The sequence below is a fragment of the Oncorhynchus clarkii genome, chromosome 26, assembly GCF_045791955.1.
Source record: "Oncorhynchus clarkii lewisi isolate Uvic-CL-2024 chromosome 26, UVic_Ocla_1.0, whole genome shotgun sequence".
In the NCBI taxonomy this organism is placed as follows: Eukaryota; Metazoa; Chordata; class Actinopteri; order Salmoniformes; family Salmonidae; genus Oncorhynchus; species Oncorhynchus clarkii.
The window spans coordinates 33,444,392-33,470,823 of record NC_092172.1 but is presented as its reverse complement, the minus strand read 5'-3'; the positions used below and the strand labels follow the sequence as shown (position 1 = coordinate 33,470,823).

Below are 26,432 nucleotides of genomic sequence, written 5' to 3'. Positions count from 1 at the left end.
TGTTTAAATGATGACGCTCCCGGCTTCAGTCTCATAATATACTTCTCTCCAACGGAGACCGGGGTTCAATCCCTGCGTCCAACCTTCCTACTGTTTCTCCCTCTCTGTTTCCAACTGTCGAAATAAACCGTTGAACTCGTCAATCAAAAGAGGAAAACGAGAGGCTCACCTCTCTCGGAGGTCGTCCAGACAGCGTTGCAGGTGGACCTCTCCGGCCGTGACCAGTACGTGTTCTCCTGTCTCCTGGATCAGAACCTCAGCACACGGGTCAGCCTGGTTCAACAGCCTCATACCCCGTACCAGCTTAGGCATCTCACCTTGACACACACACACACACACACACACACGATTGTAGAAAAGTACTTCTTAGTAGACTAAGCATGAATCATTTCCATGTATGAGCCCTACTGCACATAATACACCCTGGATTCAAACCTACATTTGTCTTTCGTTAAGAAACCTTAGACTGACGTTACCTGGGTCATGTTCATTAGGCATCAAACTGAAGAAATCACGAAATAGGGAGGGACTACTTGGATTTATCCAGAATTAAATGCTAATTTTCATTTCTGTCGCAAAACATTTTCAAACACTTTCTGATGAGTGCCCTGATGAACATAACCCAGGACGGGTTTGAATTTTCAGGGTTACAGGTCAGCTCAACTACTAAGTGCAACTACTTAAAAGAAAACAAACAAACACTATTTGAAGCTTCCCAAAATAGTTATCCTGAAACTTTCTAAGACTAGCTAACTAACTGACTGACTGCTAGCTGACTAACTCCCTCCATATGAGGCAAATGTTGCCCTCAGCTATAATACTAACGAATACCACGGAAGAGCTGCAGGAATGTCTGACTATCTGTGGACCAGCTGACTGGCTGACTGACTGGTTGAATAGCTGGTTGGTTGACAGAATGGCTGGCTGACTGGGGTGCTGGAGGAACGTTAGCTTCTCAACATTAGCATCTTACCTCAGATGACAGACAACAAAAACATCACTGACAGGCAACAACCTCAACAAATTCACAATGTGGTGTAAGTGTGTTTGTGTGTAACCGTGTGTGTTTGACACTTACTTGGGTGCTTGGGTTCGATGGCCACTCGTACGATGGGCGTAGCTTCGAAGTTGAGGGGGATGAAAGGGGGGAGGGCAGGGGAGGTGGAGAGGGTCGCAGACTTCAACACACACTCCTCGAGACCGCCAATACCTAGGGAATCAATCCATCAATCAATTAATCAATCCAGCACTTTCTACAAACACATGTCACAGTGATTGACAACAGCTGGAGCCTAAAGAGTGATCAGAGAGACAGTAGTGACAAGGAAACAGTCCCTAGGTAGGAAGAAACCATGAGAGGAACCAGAGTCATGAGAGGGAGTTGAACCTGCTCTGTATGGGACGAGGAGATTAGAGGAGGAGAGGCATAATGAACAAGATGATATGAACAGCAGAGGACCTGATCCTAGATCAGAACCGAGAATTCAGACACCTGGAGAGACATGAACAGAGTGTGGCTCTGGAGATAAGATAACGTCATTATTAGGGAAGCTACCACTTCAATGGTAAACAGTTCATTAAAAATTAACCTTCATAGGCTGTGTCCAAATGGCACCCTAGTCCCTTTACAGTGCACTACTTTAGACCAGAGCCCTATAGTGGTCTGGTCAAAAGTAGTGGAGTATGTAGGGAAAAGGGTGCCATTAAGGACGCAGCCCTGCAATGTCTCTCTGTGGAAGAGAGCAGAGTAACTCCAAGGGGAGAGAATAATGAGACTAGCTTTGTCTCTGTTTCAGACACAAGTGAGGGAGAGAAACACACAGAGAGAGAGAGAATAATGAGACTAGCTTTGTCTCTTTTTCAGACACAAGTGAGGGAGAGAAACACACAGAGAGAGAGAGAATAATGCGACCAGCTTTGTCTCTGTTTCAGACACAAGTGAGGGAGAGAAACACAGAGAGAGAGAGAGAATAATGCGACCAGCTTTGTCTCTGTTTCAGACAAGTGAGTGAGAGAATCACACAGAGAGAGATAGAAACACAGAGAGAGAGACAGAGAAAATGTGTGAGAGGAAGGAGGAGACAAAAGCCCAAGAAATGTGCAAGAGAGAAAGAGAAAGAGTGAGAGAGAACTAGAGAGAGACAGATTAGAAAAGAGAGGGATGAAGAGAGAGAAAGAGAAAGGAAGAGTGAGAGAGAACTAGAGAGAGAGACAGATTAGAAAAGAGAGGGATGAAGAGAGAGAAAGAGAAAGGAAGAGTGAGAGAGAACTAGAGAGAGAGACAGATTAGAAAAGAGAGGGATGAAGAGAGAGAAAGAAAGAGTGAGAGAGAACTAGAGAGACAGATTAGAAAAGAGAGGGATGAAGAGAGAGAAAGAGAAGAGTGAGAGAGAACTAGAGAGAGAGACAGATTAGAAAAGAGAGGGATGAAGAGAGAGAAAGAGAAAGGAAGAGTGAGAGAGAACTAGAGAGAGAGAGACTAGAAAAGAGAGGGATGAAGAGAGAGAGGCAGGGAGAGAAAATCATTTCCCTGCTATCAGAAGGTTCAGGGCTCTGAGGAACACTGAGGCTAATGTAGCCTGGGGGGAAGAAAGAGGTAAGGGAAGATAGAGGGGAGGAAAGAGGAGATGGTTTAGTACTGTAGCAGAGGAAGAGGGCCCTATCCATAACCTACCCATATGGCTGAGTAGGGAAGGTTGCCTGGTGGCTCCTGACAAAGGGGAGAACATATCCCTTCCTCTCTCTCTCCTTCGTCCCTTTCTGTTATCACTCTCTCTCTCTCTCCTTCGTCCCTTTCTGTTTATCACTCTCTCTTGAGTCCATTCTACCGTGTCAGAGCTGAGAGACCAGACTGTATCCAAAGAGTTAGTCGTTCTTTATTTTCAATTCTCTGATGATGTTTTGTTCAACTGAACTGTGATGTTGAATAGTGTTTTGGATGAATTAAACTGGAGGTAAGATGAGCCTGGTCCCAGATCTGTTTGTGCCGTATGGCTGACGCCTATTGTTGTTTGGCATGACATTGACCATAGGAGTTGGCAAGACAGCACCAACAGCTCTGCGACCAGGCTACGATTAGCTAGCTTTAGTGCAGTAATGGATGAGCAGGCTAGGCCAGGGTCATGTTCATTAGGAAGCAAACGGGAAGAACACGGACTGAAAAAGGAAGATAATTTGTCCAATGAGAAATATTGGTTTTTCCTTTTTCTGTTGCAAAACATTTTCAGTCGCATGCCCCAATGAACACAATCCAGGACTGTAATGGAGAATGGAGGCTGGACACAGGCCTTCTTTGTGTCCATTTTAAGGGGCTCAGCCGGCCTCAACTACACCGCCATGTTTATCCTACCGCTGATGACTTCCTGTGATCACACACACAGCGGGGGCAGGGCAGGAGACTCTGGCAAATTTAAGCGTTGCTCTTTAAAACAGCAGGCTGAACAGTGAGCCACAGCTTCATATAGTATTTTAATGAGTACTACATAAATCCTGCCACTCTTCAACTTTTCACCTCAGTCACACATGCCTTCTACACGGAACAAAAATATAAAACGCAACATGTAAAGTGTTGGTCACATGTTTCATGAGTATAAATAAAATAACCCAGAAATGTTTAAAATGTTGTGCACACATTAGTTTACATCCCTGTTAGTGAGCATTTCTTCTTTACCAAGATAATCCATCCACCTGCAATTGGCATGCTGACTGCAGGAATGTCCACCAGAGCTGTTGCCAGAGAGTTGAATGCTCATTTCTCATTTCTCCATCATTTTAAAGAATTTGGCATTACGTCCAACCAGGCCTCAAAACATGCCTAGTGTGGGCGAGCAGTTTACTGATGTCAACGTTGTGAACAGAGTGTCCCATGATGGTGGTGAGGTTATGGTGTGGGCAGTCATTTGCTACAGACAATGAACACAATTGCATTTTATCGATGTCAATTTGAATGCACAGAAATACCAAGACGAGATCCTGAGGCGAATTGTGAGGCCCACTTGTTTTAAAGGTATCTGTGACCACCAGATTTCCTTATATGAACTACAACTCAGTAAAATCTTTGAAATTGTCAGAGTGGTATTAACTAAAATTCTCTCTCGAAGCAGTGCGGCTTGGCAGGGTCGTGTTTCAGAGGACGCATGAATTTTGACCTTCGCCTCTCCTGTGTCCGTTGCAATGATGAGACAAGACTAACTACAAATTGGGGGGAAAAATAACTATAATAATGATAAAAATATATATAAAAATAAGAGGTGAAAAACAAAAGTAAAAAAAAATACATTGAACAAAAAAACTTGGTCTTATTTCTACCTAGAAACTGACTTACAACTGGATATATGCACACCATTATAAGAAGTTGATTGAGCACACACACACACACACACACACACACACGTTCAAGCGGAACAGATGCTAGACATCTAACTGGGGTCTGGTGTGTGATGTGTGTATGTAGCCAGAGAAGCTGATGACTCAGAAGTTGAGCTGACTCCCTGTGATCCAACCCACAGACCACTCAGTCACACAAAAAACAATACAACTAAGGAACAAAAGCCTTCCTTGGCTAAAGACCTTAACTGACTGACATGCGTGGAGGGCACAGGAACCTGATCTAGCCTAAATGCTTTGAGATGCTGTGTGTGTGTGTGTGTGTGTGTGTGTGTGTGTGTGTGTGTGTGTGTGTGTGTGTGTGTGTGAGTGAGTGAGTGAGTGAGTGAGAGAGAGAGAGAGAGAAATCTATCCAACTAGAGCCAATCCCACCGTCTACAGACGGTTGTTGAACTAATTGGCCAGGTGTGTAAGTTAGTTTCAGTTGGTCGTTGCTGGACCTAGTAACAGTTGGTCGTTGCTGGACCTAGTAACAGTTGGTCGTTGCTGGACCTAGTAACAGTTGGCCGTTGCTGGACCTAGTAACAGTTGGTCGTTGCTGGACCTAGTTTCAGTTGGCCGTTGCTGGACCTAGTTTCAGTTGGCCGTTACTGGACCTAGTAACAGTTGGTCGTTGCTGGACCTAGTTTCAGTTGGCCGTTGCTGGACCTAGTTTCAGTTGGCCGTTGCTGGACCTAGTTTCAGTTGGCCGTTGCTGGACCTAGTTTCAGTTGGCCGTTGCTGGACCTAGTTTCAGTTGGCCGTTGCTGGACCTAGTTTCAGTTGGCCGTTGCTGGACCTAGTTTCAGTTGGCCGTTGTTGGACCTAGTTTCAGTTGGCCGTTGCTGGACCGAGTTTCAGTTGGCCGTTGTTGGACCGAGTTTCAGTTGGTCGTTGCTGGACCTAGTTTCAGTTGGCCGCTGCTGGACCTAGTTTCAGTTGGCCGTTGCTGGACCTAGTTTCAGTTGGCCGTTGTTGGACCTAGTTTCAGTTGGCCGTTGTTGGACCTAGTAACAGTTGGCCGTTGCTGGACCTAGTAACAGTTGGTCGTTGCTGGACCTAGTTTCAGTTGGCCGTTGCTGGACCTAGTTTCAGTTGGCCGTTACTGGACCTAGTAACAGTTGGCCGTTGTTGGACCTAGTTTCAGTTGGCCGTTGCTGGACCGAGTTTCAGTTGGCCGTTGTTGGACCGAGTTTCAGTTGGTCGTTGCTGGACCTAGTTTCAGTTGGCCGCTGCTGGACCTAGTTTCAGTTGGCCGTTGCTGGACCTAGTTTCAGTTGGCCGTTGTTGGACCTAGTTTCAGTTGGCCGTTGTTGGACCTAGTTTCAGTTGGCCGTTGTTGGACCTAGTTTCAGTTGGCCGTTGCTGGACCTAGTTTCAGTTGGTATTTGCTGGACCTAGTTTCAGTTGGTATTTGCTGGACCTAGTTTCAGTTGGTATTTGCTGGACCTAGTTTCAGTTGGTATTTGCTGGACCTAGTTTCAGTTGGTATTTGCTGGACCTAGTTTCAGTTGGCCGTTGTTGGACCTAGTTTCAGTTGGCCGTTGCTGGACCTAGTTTCAGTTGGTATTTGCTGGACCTAGTTTCAGTTGGCCGCTGCTGGACCTAGTTTCAGTTGGCCGTTGCTGGACCTAGTTTCAGTTGGCCGTTGTTGGACCTAGTTTCAGTTGGCCGTTGTTGGACCTAGTTTCAGTTGGCCGTTGTTGGACCTAGTTTCAGTTGGCCGTTGCTGGACCTAGTTTCAGTTGGTATTTGCTGGACCTAGTTTCAGTTGGTATTTGCTGGACCTAGTTTCAGTTGGTATTTGCTGGACCTAGTTTCAGTTGGTATTTGCTGGACCTAGTTTCAGTTGGTATTTGCTGGACCTAGTTTCAGTTGGCCGTTGTTGGACCTAGTTTCAGTTGGCCGTTGCTGGACCTAGTTTCAGTTGGTATTTGCTGGACCTAGTTTCAGTTGGTATTTGCTGGACCTAGTTTCAGTTGGTATTTGCTGGACCTAGTTTCAGTTGGTATTTGCTGGACCTAGTTTAAGTTGGTATTTTTCTGGACCTAGTTGCTTGTAGTTGGTTCCGATTCAACATGTACAATCTGCCATGGACAGTTGGGGGAAACCTTACCCCAAAAAACATTGATAGTTGGTTGGCTGTAGTTTTATTCAGACACAGATTGATTATTACAAGACAAACTGTGATTCATAGCAACATAATTACACTCCACTGAACTGTGATTGTGTATGTTTTGTAAGTGGTTCAACACATTGTTTTATATTAAGTAGGTTTTTTACTTTTTTTAAAGCTGCACACAAACTGCCCTCCTGGGACAATGCAGATTTACTGAACTGAACCAATGACTAGAACAGTCCAGTCTGAACTCTACCAGGCTCTAGTGAACCCATGAGTAGAACAGTCCAGTCTGAACTCTACCAGGCTCTAGTGAATCCATGAGTAGAACAGTCCAGTGTGAACTCTACCAGGCTCTAGTGAACCCATGAGTAGAACAGTCCAGTCTGAACTCTACCAGGCACTAGTGAACCCATGAGTAGAACAGTCCAGTCTGAACTCTACCAGGCTCTAGTGAACCCATGAGTAGAACAGTCCAGTCTGAACTCTACCAGGCACTAGTGAACCCATGAGTAGAACAGTCCTGTCTGAACTCTACCAGGCTCTAGTGAACCCATGAGTAGAAAAGTCCAGTCTGAACTCTACCAGGCACTAGTGAACCCATGAGTAGAACAGTCCTGTCTGAACTCTACCAGGCTCTAGTGAACCCATGAGTAGAACAGTCCAGTCTGAACTCTACCAGGCACTAGTGAATCCATAAGTAGAACAGTCCTGTCTGAACTCTACCAGGCTCTAGTGAACCCATGAGTAGAACAGTCCAGTCTGAACTCTACCAGGCACTAGTGAACCCATGAGTAGAACAGTCCAGTCTGAACTCTACCAGGCACTAGTGAACCCATAAGTAGAACAGTCCTGTCTGAACTCTACCAGGCTCTAGTGAACCCATGAGTAGAACAGTCCAGTCTGAACTCTACCAGGCTCTAGTGAACCCATGAGTAGAACAGTCCAGTCTGAACTCTACCAGGCACTAGTGAACCCATGAGTAGAACAGTCCTGTCTGAACTCTACCAGGCTCCACTGAGGCAAAAAAAAAAAAAAAAAAACTTTTGGACTACATTGGATTCCTTTGCCAAGTTAAAATGGGACTTCAAAGCCAATAATACGTCAGAATGTACCAGTCACATTACGAAGGAAATGGGTCTTATTTGAAGAGGAGAGAGAAGCCAGACTGAAAAACAATGAATATTATACTGGATGTGCGGCTGGAGATAGCTAAAATGTGTGTGTGTGTATATATTCGGTTTTATTAAGTACAAGGCCAGAGCCTTGGAAATCTGCTCCTCCTTACATCCTATGGAATCTCCCTTCACTGGAAAGTCCCTATTTGACTCTGCAGTGTGTGTGTGTGTGTGTGTGTGTGTGTGTGTGTGTGTGTGTGTGTGTGTGTGTGTGTGTATGTGTATGCATTGGCAGGAGAGGAGGGGATGTACCTCTAGCCAACTAATACACTGATTATTACATTAAAGCTTCTGTCCTCTGGCTAGAGAGAGTAGTTGGGGGTGAACTTTAATATATACATTCAAATGGACAGACAGATTTCTGGACGCTATGAGACAGGGACAACATTCCATTCTCAATTATCTTTGCAAAAAATCTACAAGAACAAAGCAAAATAAAATTGAGTGGGGGAAATTACCCAATTACCCATTACCCAACCATCACTGTTCTTTGCCTGTAGGCCACGAGGGTTAATGTTAATACTCAACCAACTATGGTCTTCATGACAACTATGGACTTCATGACAACTATGGTCTTCGTGACAACTATGGACTTCGTGACAACTATGTTCTTCATGACAACTATGGACTTCGTGACAACTATGGACTTCGTGACAACTATGGACTTCGTGACAACTATGGACTTCGTGACAACTATGGACTTCGTGACAACTATGGACTTCGTGACAACTATTGTCTTCGTGACAACTATTGTCTTCGTGACAACTATGGTCTTCATGACAACTATGTTCTTCATGACAACTATGGACTTCATGACAACTATGTTCTTCATGACAACTATGTTCTTCATGACAACTATGTTCTTCATGACAACTATGGTCTTCATGACAACTATGGACTTCATGACAACTATGGACTTCATGACAACTATGGTCTTCATGACAACTATGGACTTCGTGACAACTATGGTCTTCATGACAACTATGGACTTCGTGACAACTATGGACTTCGTGACAACTATGGACTTCGTGACAACTATGGACTTCGTGACAACTATGGACTTCGTGACAACTATTGTCTTCGTGACAACTATGGTCTTCATGACAACTATGTTCTTCATGACAACTATGTTCTTCATGACAACTATGGTCTTCATGACAACTATGGTCTTCATGACAACTATTGTCTTCATGACAACTACGGTCTTCATGACAACTATGTTCTTCATGACTACTATGCTCTTCATGACTACTATGGTCTTCATGACCATAGCTGGTTGAGTTTAGGTTAAAATGTATTAAGAGACAAGAAGAACGGGATCCTAAAGCCGTGTCACTGCCCACATCTCCCTCCAGCTAACCATTGTGATATCACTGCTCCAACAGGCATGAGGCAAGGGCTGCCGGGACACCTTTCTGCTCACTTGAGTCATTCCCCCACTTTCTTCATCGTGGTGGCACACGGACACACACACACACACACACACACACACAGTTGTGCACTGCAATTACACACACACACTCTGTGAACATCTCCAGGTGTTGGCTCTAACTAATAGCGGGGACCAGCCCACTCCAATCCTTATGACTAATTTAATGTGCACTTTAGAAAACGGCTCCCATTACATTCCACACTAAACACTGAACAGGGTGCCATTACATTCCACACTAAAACACTGAACAGGGTGCCATTACATTCCACACTAAACACTGAACAGGGTGCCATTACATTCCACACTAAACACTGAACAGGGTGCCATTACATTCCACACTAAACACTGAACAGGGTGCCATCATATTCCACACTAAACACTGAACAGGGTGCCATTACATTCCACACTAAACACAGAACAGGGTGCCATCATATTCCACACTAAACACTGAACAGGGTGCCATTACATTCCACACTAAACACTGAACAGGGTGCCATCATATTCCACACTAAACACTGAACAGGGTGCCATCATATTCCACACTAAACACTGAACAGGGTGCCATTACATTCCACACTAAACACTGAACAGGGTGCCATTACATTCCACACTAAACACTGAACAGGGTGCCATCATATTCCACACTAAACACTGAACAGGGTGCCATCATATTCCACACTAAACACTGAACAGGGTGCCATTACATTCCACACTAAACACTGAACAGGGTGCCATTACATTCCACACTAAACACTGAACAGGGTGCCATTACATTCCACACTAAACACTGAACAGGGTGCCATTACATTCCACACTAAACACTGAACAGGGTGCCATTACATTCCACACTAAACACTGAACAGGGTGCCATTACATTCCACACTAAACACAGAACAGGGTGCCATTACATTCCACACTAAACACTGAACAGGGTGCCATCATATTCCACACTAAATACTGAACAGGGTGCCATTACATTCCACACTAAACACTGAACAGGGTGCCATTACATTCCACACTAAACACTGAACAGGGTGCCATTACATTCCACACTAAACACTGAACAGGGTGCCATTACATTCCACACTAAATACTGAATAGGGTGCCATTACATTACATACTATCAAATCAAATTTTATTGGTCACATACACATGGTTAGCAGATGTTAAAATGCGAGAGTAGCGAAATTCTTGTGCTTCTAGTTCTGACAATGCAGTAATATCTAACAAGTAATGTAACAAATTCACAACGACTACCTTATACACACAAATGCAAAGGAATAAATAGGAATATGTACATATAAATATATGGATGAGCGATGGCCGTGTGGCATAGGCAAGATGCAGTAAATGGCATAGAATACAGTATATACATATGAGATGAGTAATGTAGGATATGTAAACATTAAAGTGGCGTTATTTAAAGTGACTAGTGATACCTTTATTAAGTCCATTTATTTAAGTGGACAGAGATTTGAGTCTGTATGTTGGCAGCAGCCTCTAGTGTGAAAAACAGCTTCTCTCTCAAGGCTCTCGGTCCTAGCTTTGATGCACCTGTACTGATGATGCGTTGTGCAGACCTCACTACCCTCTGGAGAGCCTTGCGGTTGATGGAGGAGCAGTTGCCGTACCAGGCGGTGATACAGCCCGACAGGATGCTCTCGATTGTGCATCTGTAAAAGTTTGTGAGTATTTTAGATGACAAACCAAATTTCTTCAGTCTCCTGAGGTTGAAGAGGCGCTGTTGTGCCTTCTTCACCACGCTGTCTGTGTGGGTGGACCATTTCAGTTTGTCCGTGATGTGTACACCGAGGAATTTAAAACTTTCCATCTTCTCCACTACTGTCAGGTTGATGTGGACGGGGGTGAGCTCCTTCCGCTGTTTCCTGAAGTCCACGATCATCTCCTTTGTTTTGTTGACGTTGAGTGAGAGGTTATTTTCCTGACACCACACTCGTTGGTTGTCAATCCCACCACTGTAGTGTCGTCTGCAAACTTGATGATAGAGTTGGAAGCGTGCATGGCCACGGAGTCATGGGTGAACAGGGAGTACATGAGGGCTGAGAATGCACCCTTGTGGGGCCCCAGTGTTGAGGATCAGCGGGGTGGTCATGTTGTTTCCCACCTTCCTACCTGTTTCCTACATTCCTACCTGGGTGGGCGGCCCGTCAGAAAGTCCAGGACCCAGTTGCACATGGCGGGGCCGCTTAATGACGAGTTTGGAGGGTACTATGATGTTAAATGCTGAGTTGTAGTTGGTGAACAGCATTCTTACATAGGTATTCCTCTTGTCCAGATGGGATAGGACAGTGTGCAGTGTGATGGTGATTGCATTGTCAGTGGACCTATTGGGGCGGTAAGCAAATTGGAGTGGGTCTAGGGTATCAGATAGGGTGGAGGTGATATGATCCTTGACTAGTCTCTCAAAGCACTTCATGATGACAGAAGTGAGTGCAACGGTGCAATAGTCATTTAGTTCAGTTACCTTAGCATTCTTGGGAACAGGAACAATGTCAGCCATCTTGAAGCATGTGGGGACAACAGACTAACAGACTAACAGACTAAGTATTGATTGAATATGCCCGTAAACACACATGCTCTGAGGACACGGCGAGGGATGCCATCTGGGCCGTCAGCCTTGCGAGGGTTAACACGTTTAAATGTCTTACTCATGTTGGCCATGGAGAAGGAGAGCCCACAGGCTTTGGTAGCGGGCCGTGTCAGTGGCATTGTATTGTCCTTAAAGCGAGCAAAGAAGTTGCTTAATTTATCTGGGAGCAAGACATCGATGTCCGCGACAGGGCTAGTTTTCTATTTGTAATCCGGAATTGTCTGTAGACCCTGCCACATACGTCTCGTGTTTGAGCCGTTGAATTGCAACTCTACTTTGTCTCTATACTGGCGCTTTGCTTGTTTGATTGGCTTGCGGAGGGAATAGCTGCACTGTTTGTATTCGGTCATGTTTCCGGTCACCTTGCCATGATTAAAAGCAGTGGTTCGCGCTTTCAGTTTGCTGCCATCAATCCATGGTTTCTGGTTAGGAAAGGTTTTAATACTCACAGTGGGCAGGACATCTCTTATGCACTTGCTAATAAACTCACTCACCGAGTCAGCGTATACATCAATGTTATTGTCTGAGGTTATCTGGAACATATCCCAGTCAATGTGATCAAAGCAATCTGGAAGCGTAGAATCCGATTGGTCAGACCAGCGTTGTATAGACCTGGGCACGGGTGTTTCCTGTTTTAGTTTCTGTCTATAGGCTGGGAGCAACAAAATGGAGTCGTGGTCAGATTTGCTGAAGGCAGGGTGGGGGGGGGCTTTGTATGCATCACGGAAGTTACAGTAGCAATGATGCAGAATGCTACCAGCTCGTGTCGCGCATTCGATATGCTGATAGAATTTAGGAAGTCTTGTTCTCAGGTTAGCTTTGTTAAAATCCCCAGCTACAATAAATGCAGCCTCAGGATGTATGGTTTCCAGAGCCCAGTGATGTTCTTTCAGGGCCGGCGAGGTATGCCGCTTGGGGGGGGGGGGGGGGGGGGGGGTATACACGGCTGTGACTATCATTGAAGAGAATTATCTTGGAAGATAATGCGGTCGGCATTTGATTGTAAGGAATTCTAGGTCAGGTGAACAAAAGGATTTGAGATCCTGTATGTTGTTGTGATTACATGAGTCGTTAATCAATCCCCGCCCTTCATCTTACCAAAGATATGTCTGTTTCTGTCGGCGCAAAGCATGAAGAAATTGGGTGTTTGTACCGACTCTGACAACATAAACACTGAATAGGGTGCCATTACATTCCACACTAAACACTGAATAAGGTGCCATTACATTCCACACAACACACTAAAGCAGTGTGCTATAGAGGGAATAGGGTGCCATTTGGAAGTTCAGGAAAACCCTCACTTTCAGCAGAAACTCCAGGCACATCTTCATTCAACTGAAGGAGACATTGCAGGGAACATCACTCAGTTTAAGTAGACAATGTCTGTGTCCCAAATGGCTCGACTACACTAAGTCTATAAGGAAGAGAGTTTGGGCTATGATACTGAAGCACCGTCTAAGAGAGAAAAGTTTGTTTAGGGTCAATGGGCATATCTCAAATGCAGTGTGTCTGTGTGTGTGTGTATCTGTGTTCTGATCTAAAGTAGTTCACTATGATGATTCAGGGTGCCATTTGGGATCTACGAATTTTGTTGGCACTGGTCAAAAGCAGCGCACCATTTTAATTTCCATTTCAGTCATTTAGCAGACGCTCTTATCCAGAGTAACTTACAGAGCTGTTAGTGTTAAGTGCCTTGCTCAAAGGCACGTCGGCAGATCCTTGTCAGCCTGGAGATTTGAACCAGCAACCTTTCAGTTCCTGGTCCAACGCTCTAAGCACTAGTGTACAATTTAGGATGCAAACATCATCTTCCTGGCATAAAGGGGGAACGAGAGGGGCATGAGGCAACCTTATCTCTTAACGAACAACGGCTTACAACAGGAGAGCACTGGGCAACTCCAGTCCTGAAGGTATGCAATACTGGCCATCCAGCTTGGCTGGAGCAAAAGTCTACACACACCGACTACAAGACCCCATGCACACAACCCTGGTTGCACACAATGTCAAGTCATTACAGGATCTCTGTGTGTATAGGACATGATCAGATCAGGGGGAAACAGGATATAACAAGCAGGAGGTTTTAACCATTAAATCAAACACCACCATAAAATCACTTCATATATTAATCCTACCCTGGATCCTTTTACATACAACACTGTGTGAGTGGGCTGGCTGGGGACATATGAGCTATAGGAAGGGTTGGGGGCTGGATCATTGGTTGTGTGTGTGTGTGCACAGCGGGGTCTTAGGTCTGAAATAACACTAGTAGATTACACTGGGGATGATTTGTGAACAATGAGTGCAGGAGGATGTTTGATCCCTCGTACAGCAGAGTAGTGACAGGCAAGGTTTATGAGCCCGACATTATGTGTGTGTGTGCTCATGGCTCTTCATCTTCTGTAGAGTTCCAGTACACTGTGTGAAAACACATGCACCATGGTTATCATCTATTAGCTGGGCTCCACCATAGCACCAGTGAGCCAACAACTACAACAACAACCTGTTGTTCTTCTTCTTTCTTTTGGTTTTCCGTTAATGAATACATTCTCGACCCTAGAATATCTGAGACCTGGCGGCTCCATTTCCTGTTTTTATGCGTGAGCGATAGATCAGAGACAGACAGATAGATACAGTGCATTCGGGAAAGTATTCAGTCCATTTTGTTACGTTACAGTGTCACATCCTGACCATAGTTTGCTTTGTATGTTTATAGGTTTTGTTTGGTCAGGGTGTGATCTGAGTGGGCATTCTATGTTGGATGTCTAGTTTGTCTGTTTCTGTGTTTGGCCTGATATGGTTCTCAATGAGAGGCAGGTGTTAGTCGTTGTCTCTGATTGGGAACCATATTTAGGTAGCCTGTTTTGTCATTGTGGGTTGTGGGTGATTGTCTATGTCTGTGTTAGTTGCTTGTGTCAGCACATTTTGGTATATAGCTTCACGGTCGTTTTTTCATTTATTGTTTTGTATTCAGTGTTCAGTGCTTTTCTTTAATTGAAATATCATCATGAACACGTACCACGCTGCATTTTGGTCTGCTTCTTACGACGATCGTGACATACAGACTTATCCTAAAAATGGATTCATTATTTTTCTTTACTTCAATCAACACACAATACCCCATAATGACAAATTGAAATCAGGTTTAGACATTTTTGCAGAAATACCTTATTTACATAAAGTGTTCAGACTCTTTGCTAAGAGACTCGAAATTGAGCTCAGGTGCATCCTGTTTCCATTGATCATCATTGAGATGTTTCTTCAACTTGGAGTCCACCTGTTGTAAATCCAAATGCTTGGACATGAGTTGGAAAGGCACATATTGTCTATACAAGGTCCCATGGTTGACAGTGCCTGTCAGAGCAAAAACCAAGCCATGAGGTTGAAGAAATTGTCAGAGAGCTCAGAGACAGGATTGTGTCGAGGCACAGATCTGGGGAAGGGTACCAAAAATGTCTGCAGCATTGAAGGTCTCGAAGAATACAGTGGCCTCCATCATTCTTAAATGGAAGTTTAGAAGCACTAAGACTCTTCCTAGAGCTGGCCGCACGGCCAAACTGAGCAATTGGGGGAGAAGGGCCTTGGTCAGGGAGGAGACAAAGAACACGATGGTCACTCTGACAGAGCTCCAGCTTCCTCTGTGGAGATGGGAGGACCTTCCAGAAGGACAACCATCTCTGCAGCACTCCATCAATCAGGCCTATATGGTAGAGTGGCCAGACGGAAGCCACTCCTCAGTAAAAGGCACATGCCAGCCCGCTTGGAGTTGACCAAAAGGCACCTAAAAGGACTCAGACCACGAGAAACAAGATTCCCTGGTCTGATGAAACCAAGATTGAATTATTTGGCCTGAATACCAAGTGTCACGTCTGGAGGAAACATGGCACCATCTCTACAGTGAAGCATGGTGGTGGCAGCATCATGCTGTGGGGATGTTTTTTAGCGGCAGGGACTGGGAGACTAGTCAGGATCTAGGGAAAGATGAACAGAGCAAAGTACAGAGAGATCCTTGATGAAGTCCTGAGGTCTCTGGATAAGGTTCTCAGACTGGGGCAAAGGTTACATTAGAGTGTCTAGTTTGAAAAACAGATGCCTCACAAGTCCTCAACTGGCAGCTTCATTAAATAGTACCCACAAAACACCAGTCTCAACATCAACAGTTAAGAGGCAACTCCGGGATGCTGGCCTTCACAAATGGTGATGCTCCAGATACTCAACTAGTCTAAAGGCCAGTTTTATTGTTTTTTTAATCAGCACAACAGTTTTCAGCTGTGCTAACAATTGTAAAAGGTTTTTCTAATGATAAATTAGCCTTTTAAAATGATAAACTTAGATTAGCTAACACAACGTGCCATTGAAAATGGGCCTCTGTATGCCTATGTAGATATTCCATTTAAAAAAAATCGACCGTTTCCAGCTACAATAGTCACTTACAAAATTAACAATGTCTACACTGTATTTCTGATTAATTTTATGTTATTTTAAATGGACAAATAAAAAAGTGCTTTTCTTTCAAAAACAAGGACATTTCTAAGTGACCCCAAACTTTTGAATGGTAGTGTATGTAAATGTGATATCAGATTTTTATTTTTAATACATTTGCAAACATTTCTACAAACTTATTTTTGCTTTGTCATTATGGGGTATTGTGTGTAGATTGATGAGGGATTTTTTATATATTTTTATATACATCAATTTTAGAATAAGGCTGTTACGTAGCACTGTAGATAGATTGACAGACAGGTCGGTCGGTGGGTTGGAGTCAAGTCTCCAGACATTAAGTGCCCTGCTGTATTTTCCACTCAGGCAGAAACATCAGAGCCACATTTATTTCTCCACCTAGGGAATACTGGAGCTCTCCCTCAGCCAGGGTTATTTTAGGACTACTAAGACCCGAAAACCAGCACACACAAAAGCAAGCAAGCACGCACACACACACGAACACACACCTTGTATAAGTTAAGACGTCTGGATGTTTTTTCCTCTGGTTTCTATAACAGCTCCAGCATATATTTCTTGAGCCTTGGAAACCAGGACACATGATTCAGAAAATATGTTCCTAGACAGGAGGCAGAGTGTGTGTGTGTGTGTGTGTGTGTGTGCGTGTGTGTGTGTGTGTGTGTGTGTGTGTGTGTGTGTGTGTGTGTGTAAATTCATGCAAGTGTGTGTGTGTTCGTGCCTGTGTGTGTGTTTGCATGTTTTTGTACGAGTGTGTCTCTGCGTACATGTGTGTGTACGGAGCCCTGGAGTAGCGGGTTTGTTTTGAGTTAAAGGAAGAACAGGGTTGGTGAACAGAACAGCCATGTGGAGAAGTAGTGTGGAGAGAGAGAGATGAACCGCTGTGCTCAGCACTCTGCTACTTGTTGGCTTTGTCCCAAATGGCACCTTATTCCCTACATAGTGCACTACTTTTGACCAGAGTCGAATAGGTCCTGGTCAAAAGTAGTGCAGTATATATAGAATAGCATTCCATTTGGGATGTTGCCCTAATGGCATCAGCATCTGTCCGGCATGTGCTCCCCAGCCAAGCATTCTCACACTGCTGCCTCCTGCCACCACATCATTAGATCACATTCCCCCTCTCTCTCTCTCCTTTGCTCTCTCCGTTTAACCCTTTCCCCCTCTTTCTCGTTTTTTCTCTTTGTCCGTTCCGCTCTCCCTCCCTCCCTCATTCTGGGTTCTTCTCTTTCCGTGTCTCTCCCTTCCTCTCCTCCTCTCTCTGTTTGTTTCTCCCCCTCCCTCCTCAGAGAGAAGAGATTACGGTGCGGATACAGGCCATCAGGTGAGAACCCTCCCTTAGACCATACTGAGTCAGCTAGGGACACCACATTGAACGATCACCGACGGTAATGTGGCGTCTGTCTTTGTCATTTTGCTGTAGATTACAAACAGGTGTCTTGTACAGCCGCTTCTTTTGTTTGCAGAGACAAGCAACTCTGGTAGGTCTTTGTTTCATTACGATGTTCAAATCTTAAATACCTTTATCACATACTAATGAACAGAACAGAACGAGCAGACACAGAAGCAAGGCCACATGTTGTGTGGGAGTCAACGCAGGTCCCCGATGTTCTCAAAATAGCAAACCATGACTCACTGAAGTTCTCACCCTGCTCAAGAATAACCAGGCATTGAATTCTCCTAGATGAGGTCCATCAGCAATGAATATAACATATTTCACCCAAAATCTAAATCTCTGTGTTTGGAGTGCGACTCTCGTTGAAGGTCTGGGACCCTTTTCCCTGGTAAATAGCAGTCAGGTAGCCTCATCCTTCACTGGGCTGAAGCCAACTTGTCATGTATCATGACAATTAATGACAAAAGAGTTGGCTACAGCACATGCAGTACAGAATGGGACAAGGACATTAGCCTGGGTGGCCTGGCTGGTCTAGCGGAAATGCCACAGCCTCCAGCACGTCTACAGTGTCAAGATAGGTTCCAATGTGATATACTGCCATTTGACACAACCTATATCTTCCCCCACTGTCACCCTCTCTCTCGATCTATCGGTTCAACAAAGTCAGAAAATACCTACAAAAAATAATAACCAAATGTATGTACAGTTGAAGTCAGAAATGTACATACACTTAGGATCGTGTCATTTAAACTCATTTTTCAACCACTCCACAAATTTCTTGTTAACAAACTATAGTTTTGGCAAGTCGGTTAGGACATCTACTTTGTGCATGACACAAGTCATTTTTCCAACAATTGTTTACAGACAGATTATTTCACTTATAATTCACTGTTTCACAATTGCAGTGGATCAGAAGTTTACATAAACTAAGTTGACTGTGTTTTTAAACAGCTTGGAACATTCCAGAAAATTATGTCATGGCTTTAGAAGCTTCTGATAGGCTAATTTGACATCATTTCAGTCAATTGGAGGCGTACCTGTGGATGTATTTCAAGGCCTACATACAAACTCAGTGCCTCTTTGCTTGATATCATGGGAAATTCAAAAGAAATCAGTCAAGACATCAGAAAAGAAATTGTTGACCTCCACAAGTCTGGTTCATCCTTGGGAGTAAATTTTCAAACGCCTGAAGGTACCACGTTCATCTGTACAAACAATAATGTGCAAGTATGAACACCATAGGAATGCAGCAGTCATACCGCTCAGGAAAGAGACGCGTCTCCTAGAGATGAACGTACTTTGGTGCGAAAAGTGCAAATATATCCCAGAACAATAGCAAAGGACCTTGTGAAGATGCTGAAGGAAACAGGTACAAAAGTATCTATATCCACAGTAAAACGAGCCCTATATCAACATAACCCTGAAAGGCCGCTCAGCAAGGAAGAAGCCACTGCTCCAAAACCGCAATAAAAAAGCTAGACTACGGTTTGCAACTGCACATGGGGACAAAGATCGTACTTTTTGGAGAAATGTCCTCTGGTCTGATGAAACAAAAATAGAACTGTTTGGCCATAATGACCATTGTTATGTTTAGAGGAAAAAGGGGGAGGCTTGCAAGCCGAAGAACACCATCCCAACCGTGAAGCACAGAGGTGACAGCATCATGTTGTGGAGGTGGCAGCATCATGTTGTGGGCGTGCTTTGCTGCAGGAGGGACTGGTGCACTTCACAAAATAGATTGCATCATGATAAAGGGAAATTATGTGGATATATTGCAGCAAAATCTCAAGACATCAGTCAGGAAGTTAAAGCTTGGTCGCAAATGGGTCTTCCAAATGGACAATGACCCCAAGCATACTTCCAAAGTTGTGGCAAAATGGCTTAAGGACAACAAAGTCAAGGTATTGGAGTGGCCATCACAAAGCCATGTCCTCAATCCTATAGGAAATTTGTGGGCAGAACTGAAAAAGCGTGTGCGACCTAGGAGGCCTACAAACCTGACAGTTACATCAGCTCTGTGGAAAGTTTGTGGAAGGCTACCCTAAACGTTTGACTCAAGTTAAACAATTTAAAGGCAATTCTACCAAATACCAATTGAGTGTATGTAATCTTCTGAATGTGATGAAAGCAATAAAAGCTGAAATAAATAATTCTGTCTACTATTATTCTGACATTTCATGTATGTATATGTATGTATGTATGTATGTATGTATGTATGTATGTATGTATGTATGTATGTATGTATGTATGTAGTACCAGTCAAAAGTTTGGACACCTACTCATTCAAGCATTTTTCTTTATTTTTACTATTTTCTACATTGTAGAATAAAGTGAAGACATCAAAACGTTGAAATAATGCATATGGAATCATGTAGTAACCAAAATATATTTTAGATTTTTCAAAGTCGCTACCTTTTGCCTTGATGACAGCTTTGCACACTCTTGGCATTCTCTCAACCAGCTTCACCTGGAATGCTTTTCCAACAGTCTTGAAAGCAGCACTTCTTTGCTGCTTTTCCTTCACTCTGCGGTCCAACTCATCCCAAACCATCTTAATTGGGTTGAGGTCGGGTGATGGTGGAGGCCAGGTCATCTGATGCAGCACTCCATCACTCTCGTTGGTCAAATAGCCCTTACACAGCCTGGAGGTTTGTTGGGCCATTGCCCTATTGAAAAACAAATTATAGCCCCACTAAGCACAAACCAGATGGGATATCGCTACAGAATGCTGTGGTAGCCATGCTGTCTAAGTGTCCCTTGAATTCTAAATAAATTACTGACAGTGCCACCAGCAAAGCACCCCCACACCTCCACCTCCATGCTTCACGGTGGGAACCACACATGCAGATATAATCTGTTCACCTACTCTGCCTCTCATAAAGACATAGCAGTTGGAAACAAAATTTGGACTCATCAGACCAAAAGTACAGATTTCCATCAGTCTAATGTCCATTGCTCGTGTGTCTTGGCCCAAGCAAGTCTCTTCTTATTATTGGTGTCCTTAAGTAATGGTTTCTTTGCAGCAATTCGACCACAAAGGCCTGATTCACGCAGTCTCCTCTGAACAGTTGATGTTGAGATGTGTCTGTTACTTGAACTCTGTGAAGCATTTATTTGGGCTGCAATTTCTGAGGCTGGTATTTCTAATGAACTCTGGGTCTTCCTTTCCTGTGACCGTCCTCATGAGAGTCAGTTTCATCACAGCACTTGATGGTTTTGCAACTGCACTTGAAGAAACTTTCATTGCCTGACCTTCATGTCTTAAAGTAATGACGGACTGTCATTTCTCTTTGCTCTTTGTTTATTTGAGCTGTTCTTCCCATAATATGGACTTGGTCTTTTACCAAATAGGGCTATCTTCTGTATACCACCCCTACCTTGTCACAACACAATTGATTGGCTCAAACACATTAACTTATTGGTGACAGGGGACAGTATTTTCACGTACGGATGAAATGCAAGCCCAAATTCAACTGCCTGCTACTCATCCCCAGAAGATAACATATGCATATTATTAGTAGATTTAGATAGAAAACACTCTGAAGTTTCTAAAACTGTTTGAATCATGTCTGTGAGTATAACATAACTTACATAGCAGGTGAAACCCTTAGGACAAACCATTCAGAATTTGTTTTCTCTTCAATAGGTTTTCATTGGGAATCCAGATTTCTAAGGGACCTTCTTGTAGTTCCTATCGCCTCCACTGGATGTCAACAGTCTTTAGAAATTGGTTGAGGTTATTCCTTTGTGTAATGAAGAAGTACGGCCATCTTGAACGAGGGTCACTTGAAGTGTACTGTTAGATAGAGGCACGTGACCAGAAAGCTAGCTTCAGTTTGTTTTCTTCCTGTATTGAACACAGATCATCCCGTCTTCAATTTTATCGATTATTTACGTAAAAAAATACCTAAAGTTTAATGACAAAAGTAGTTTGAAATGTTTTGGCAAAGTTTACAGGTAACGTTTGAGATATTTTGTAGTCACTTTGAGCAAGTTGGAACCTGTGTTTTTCTGGATCAAATGCGCCAAATAAATTGACATTTTGGATATATATCGAACAAAAGGACCATTTGTGATGTTTATGGGACATATTGGAGTGCCAACAAAAGAAGCTTGTCAAAGGTAAGGCATGAATTATATATTTATTTCTGCGTTTTGTGTCGCGCCTGCAGGGTAGAAATATGGTTTCTGTCTTTGTTTACGGAGGTGCTATCCTCAGATAATAGCATCGTTTGCATTCGCCGAAAAGCCTTTTTGAAATCTGACATGTTGGCTGGATTCACAACAAGTGTAGTTTTAATTTGCTATCTTGCATGTGTGATTTAATGAAAGTTTGATTTTTATAGTAATTTATTTGAATTTGGCACTCTGCATTTTCCCTGGCTTTTGGCCAGGTGGGGCTCTAGCGTCCCACATATCCCAGAGAGGTTAAGGAAAGAAGTTAACTTTTAACAAGGCACACCTGTTAATTGAAATGCATTCCAGGTGACTAACCCATGAAGCTGGTTGAGAGAATGCCAAGAGTGTGCAAAACCATAAGACTCCTAAACAGGTAATCAAATGGCTACCTGGACTATTTGCATTGTCCCGCCCCCCCTACCCTTCTTTTATACTGCTTCTACTCTCTGTTTATCATATATGCATAGTCACTTTAACTATACATGCATGTACATACTACCTCAATTAGCCCGACTAACCGGTGCCTGTATATAGCCTCGCTACTGTTATTTTTCACTATATTTTTACTGTTGTTTTTTATTTATTTACTTATCTATTGTTCACCTAATACCTATTTTTTACTTAAAAATTGCACTGTTGGTTAGGGCCTGTAAGTAAGCATTTCACGGTGTTGTATTCGGAAAATGACAAATACACTTTGATTAAAGCTGTCATCAAGGCAAAGGGTTGCTACTTTGAAGAAACTCAAATATAAAATATATTTTGATTTGTTTAATACTTTTCTGGTTACTACATGATTCCATGTGTTAATTCATAGTGTTGATGTCTTCACTATTATTCTACAATGTAGAGAATAGTAAAAATAAAGAAAAACCCTTGAATGAGTAGGTGTCCAAACTTTTGACTGGTACTGTATATATCTATCTTTATCTACCTGGGCCTACGGAAACCTTTGAAGCCGATACTGTATCTATGTCTGCAACTGCTAACAGTCTGTCTTTCTCAGTGCTTTGTCCTCTCTCTGTCTGACAGAACATGTCGAAGGGAGAGCCAGACAACCACGTGGCGAGGCATGGCTTTAGCCACCTCTCTGGTTCCATCTACTGGCCGGCAAACGCCACTTACGGTACAAGGCCATCTGAGACAAAGACACTGGCTTCGTTTGAAATGGCACTTTAGTAGACTACTTTTGACTAAGGGTCCACAGGGCTCTGGTTGAAACTAGTGCACTATATAGGGAACAGGGTGCAGTAAAGACATTGAAAGAGGGAGCAGCCTAGCGCACTTTGTAGCTCACAATGGGGGATACGATAACGTACAGGCTTTGTTCCAGCCCAGCTCCAACACTATCTACTGGCCTGCTGACGCAACATGCAGAGACAGCTGAAGGGATATAGAGTACAATGACCCTTGCCTTGCACACTGATCTGAAGTCAGTGTGTACTCCACCACCTAATGGTTAAGGTAAGCTGTGAGGGATGGTAAGCTGAGCCTAGATCTGTGGCTAAGGGCAACTTCTAGCTTGAGCACTTGACACAAAAGACAATAGATCACAAGGACACGTGCACACACGCACACACACACAAACACCACTGACCTGTCTTAGTAGCTAAGATGACAACAGCTCATCCTCCAGGTATCTAGCAGCCATCTAGGCCAGTGGTTCCCTCCCATTTAACTGACCCACCTAGAGCTGCTAGTTGTCCATGTGACCCGACTAAGTACACAAGACAGATGTTAGATACTAGGATCCAGTCCCATCCCGAGTCGCTCCCAGATCCAAATCCTATTACCCATGACCCATCAGTGGGTCTTAACACAGCATTTTAAAAGGATCAACCAGAGATGTACTGGTTAAGATGTAGAGATGTCATGTAAGATAGTAAGACCCTGTCCTAGGCACCAAGACTAAGATCACTTTATTCGTCCATTTGTAGACAAGGTCCAACGGAAATTTGACTTCCGCTTTACCCCAACCTCTCTAAAAGACTCACACACAGGTTGGAGGGGGGGCTGCCAAACTACGGAACCTGTTGACCAGCTGTTGTGGGTTTAAGTGCCTTGCTCAAGGGCACAACGACAGGCAATGGCATCTAGAATTTGATACCAGCAACCCTTCAGCTGCCAGATCACTCCCCGCACAATTTTTCCGGTTAGACCAGGGATTCGAACTGGCAACCATCCTGCTGCTGTCTTGCCCCTCTAACCGCTAGGCTACCTGCTGCCGAAGACACCCCAAAATATGTTGGTTTAATGTATTCCATTAAAAAGCATGACCTGGAGCACACCCAGAGAAAATTATTTAGTGTTGAGGTGCTGACTAACAGCAAATAAACTGTAAGCTATAAAAAATAAAGAGTTACACACTCTATATATAAACTCACAGTAATTTATTGGGTAAAACAGCAATGTTTCGGCATCACTGTGCCTTCTTCAGGATGATGTATTCAAACCAGAGGTGTACTGATTAAAACAATAAAGTGTATAAACTATGGTCTAGACACCGGGAGCAGAGAAAAACACTAACAGCTCTAGGATTGAAAAATGTCAGTAATTTTCCAAAATTCCCAGGTTTTCCAGAAATCACGGTTGGAAGAGTCCTGAAATTAGAGGGGAATAAGCAGGAAATCCGATGTCTTCCAGCCAGGATTTCTGGAAAACCTGGGAAAGTTACTGGAATTTTGCAACCCTCAACAGCACTGACGCAAAGACAGACAATGAAACGGAGAAGGCAAGTCAACGGGGGATCCCCCCTTCTACCCTGCGGTCTCTCTCTCCCTCTCTTTTTCTTGCTCTCTCTCCCACTCCCTCACTTGCTCTCCCACTCCCTCACTTGCTCTCCCACTCCCTCACTTGCTCTCCCACTCCCTCATCTCTCCCCCTCATCTCTCTCCCTCATCTCTCTCCCTCATCTCTCTCCCTCATCTCTCCCCCTCATCTCTCCCCCTCATCTCTCCCCCTCATCTCTCCCCCTCATCTCTCCCCCTCATCTCTCCCCCTCATCTCTCTCCCTCATCTCTCTCCCTCATCTCTCTCCCCCTCATCTCTCCCCCTCATCTCTCCCCCTCATCTCTCTCCCTCATCTCTCTCCCTCATCTCTCTCCCTCATCTCTCCCCCTCATCTCTCTCCCTCATCTCTCTCCCTCATCTCTCCCCCTCATCTCTCCCCCTCATCTCTCTCCCTCATCTCTCTCCCAAAAAGAGAAAAAGAGAATCCTTAACAACACTCCCTCAAAGGCTGCATTTTCAGGAAAGTTTCAAATCTAGGTTATACAGGAGAGATGTAGAGAGAGAGATGGAGGAGGGAGAAGGTGAGAGAGAGAGGAAAATAAGAGGGGAAGGAACCGAGAGAGCGAGTGAGCTAGAAAGAAAGAGAGCAAGATATAAAGAGAGAAGGTGCATGGGAGGATAAGAAGAGGAAAGAAAGAGAAGAGAGCTGGTCAATAAACTCTGGGGGGGAGTAGAGAAGTGTTAGATGACTGTCTGAATGCAGCAGCAGGGTTTCTACTGGGACGTGAAAGTGTATCAAGGACGGTTGAATAAGAGATGATTGAGTGGCTCTGGCGGAAATATACACACCCCCACAGCCCCCCCCCCCGAGCCCATCTCACGTGCCAAAACAACTTAATCTCACCCTACTCAATCCCTCTATAACAGGTACAGACACACACACACCAAACACATGCCCCTGACTCAACCACTGCGAGGGTCTAACCGAGACATCTGTGCCCCCTAGAGTCACATCCTCTTCAGGGTTAGATCACCAGGGTGACGTGTCCCACACTGAAGATGACGCTGAAGTGGATAGCAGACGTTTTACAGGCTCCTGACCAATTCTGCTATTTTGTGTGTGAGGCGGCCTCCTAACGAGGTTACGTTGGCGAACAAATAGACCGCCATTGCCCTCTGTTCTGCTGGCGAATGTGCAGTCACTGGAGAACAAATTGGATGAACTCCGTGTGACAAGGACAATATAGTATAGCTCGCGGGTTTCTTCATGCATCGTTTAGATAGGACGTCAGCCTCGGGTAAGATTAAGACGGAGGGGTGTGTCTCCTTGTTAAGAGCAGCTGGTGCAAGATATCTAAATGTTAAGGAAGTCTCAAGCTTTCGCTCCCCTGAGTTAGACTACCTCATGATAAGCTGCAGACCACACTATTTACCAAGAGAGTTTATCTATATTTTCACAGCTGCCTATTTACCAGCACAAACCGATGCTGGCACTAAGACCGCACTCAACGAGCTGTATAAGGCCATAACCAAACAAGAAAATGCACACCAAAAGTCAGCATTTCTCATGGCTGGTAATTTTAATGCAGGGAAAATGAAATCTGTTTGACCAGCATGTCACCTGTGCAACTAGAGGCAACAAAACTCCTGATCACCTTTACTCCACACACAAGGCTCTCCCTCACCCTCCCTTTGGCAAATCTGACTACAACTCTATCCTCCTGAATCCTGCTTACAAGCAAAAACTCTAACAGGAAGTACCAGTGATGCGCTCAATGCGGAAGCGGTCCGTTGAAGCGCAAAATAGTACGCAGCATGATCTGGATACGTATGCAAGAGAAGTTCAACATTCACCTTCTGCTACCATTTCTGTCAAGCCTTCTACGCATATCGTTTTACGCATACATTCGATAAATCCAACGTATGCAACACACCGAACTCAGTGCAACTGCCGTTTGCTGCAAGGC

At 44.1% G+C, this 26,432-nt stretch overlaps 1 protein-coding gene across 3 annotated transcripts in view; it reads right to left on the bottom strand.

Annotated features, from left to right (window-relative positions):
* LOC139385059 (elongation factor like GTPase 1) overlaps positions 1-26,432 on the bottom strand; it is a 103,873-nt gene that overhangs the window by 35,946 nt on the left and 41,495 nt on the right. For all 3 annotated transcript variants that reach the window (XM_071130103.1, XM_071130106.1, XM_071130104.1), the window contains exons 16-17: positions 1,079-1,210; positions 170-317 (exon numbers count right to left, since the gene is read on the bottom strand). In XM_071130103.1, coding sequence (XP_070986204.1) covers positions 170-317; positions 1,079-1,210 — 280 coding nt within the window. The remainder of the gene's footprint in view (positions 1-169; positions 318-1,078; positions 1,211-26,432) is intronic.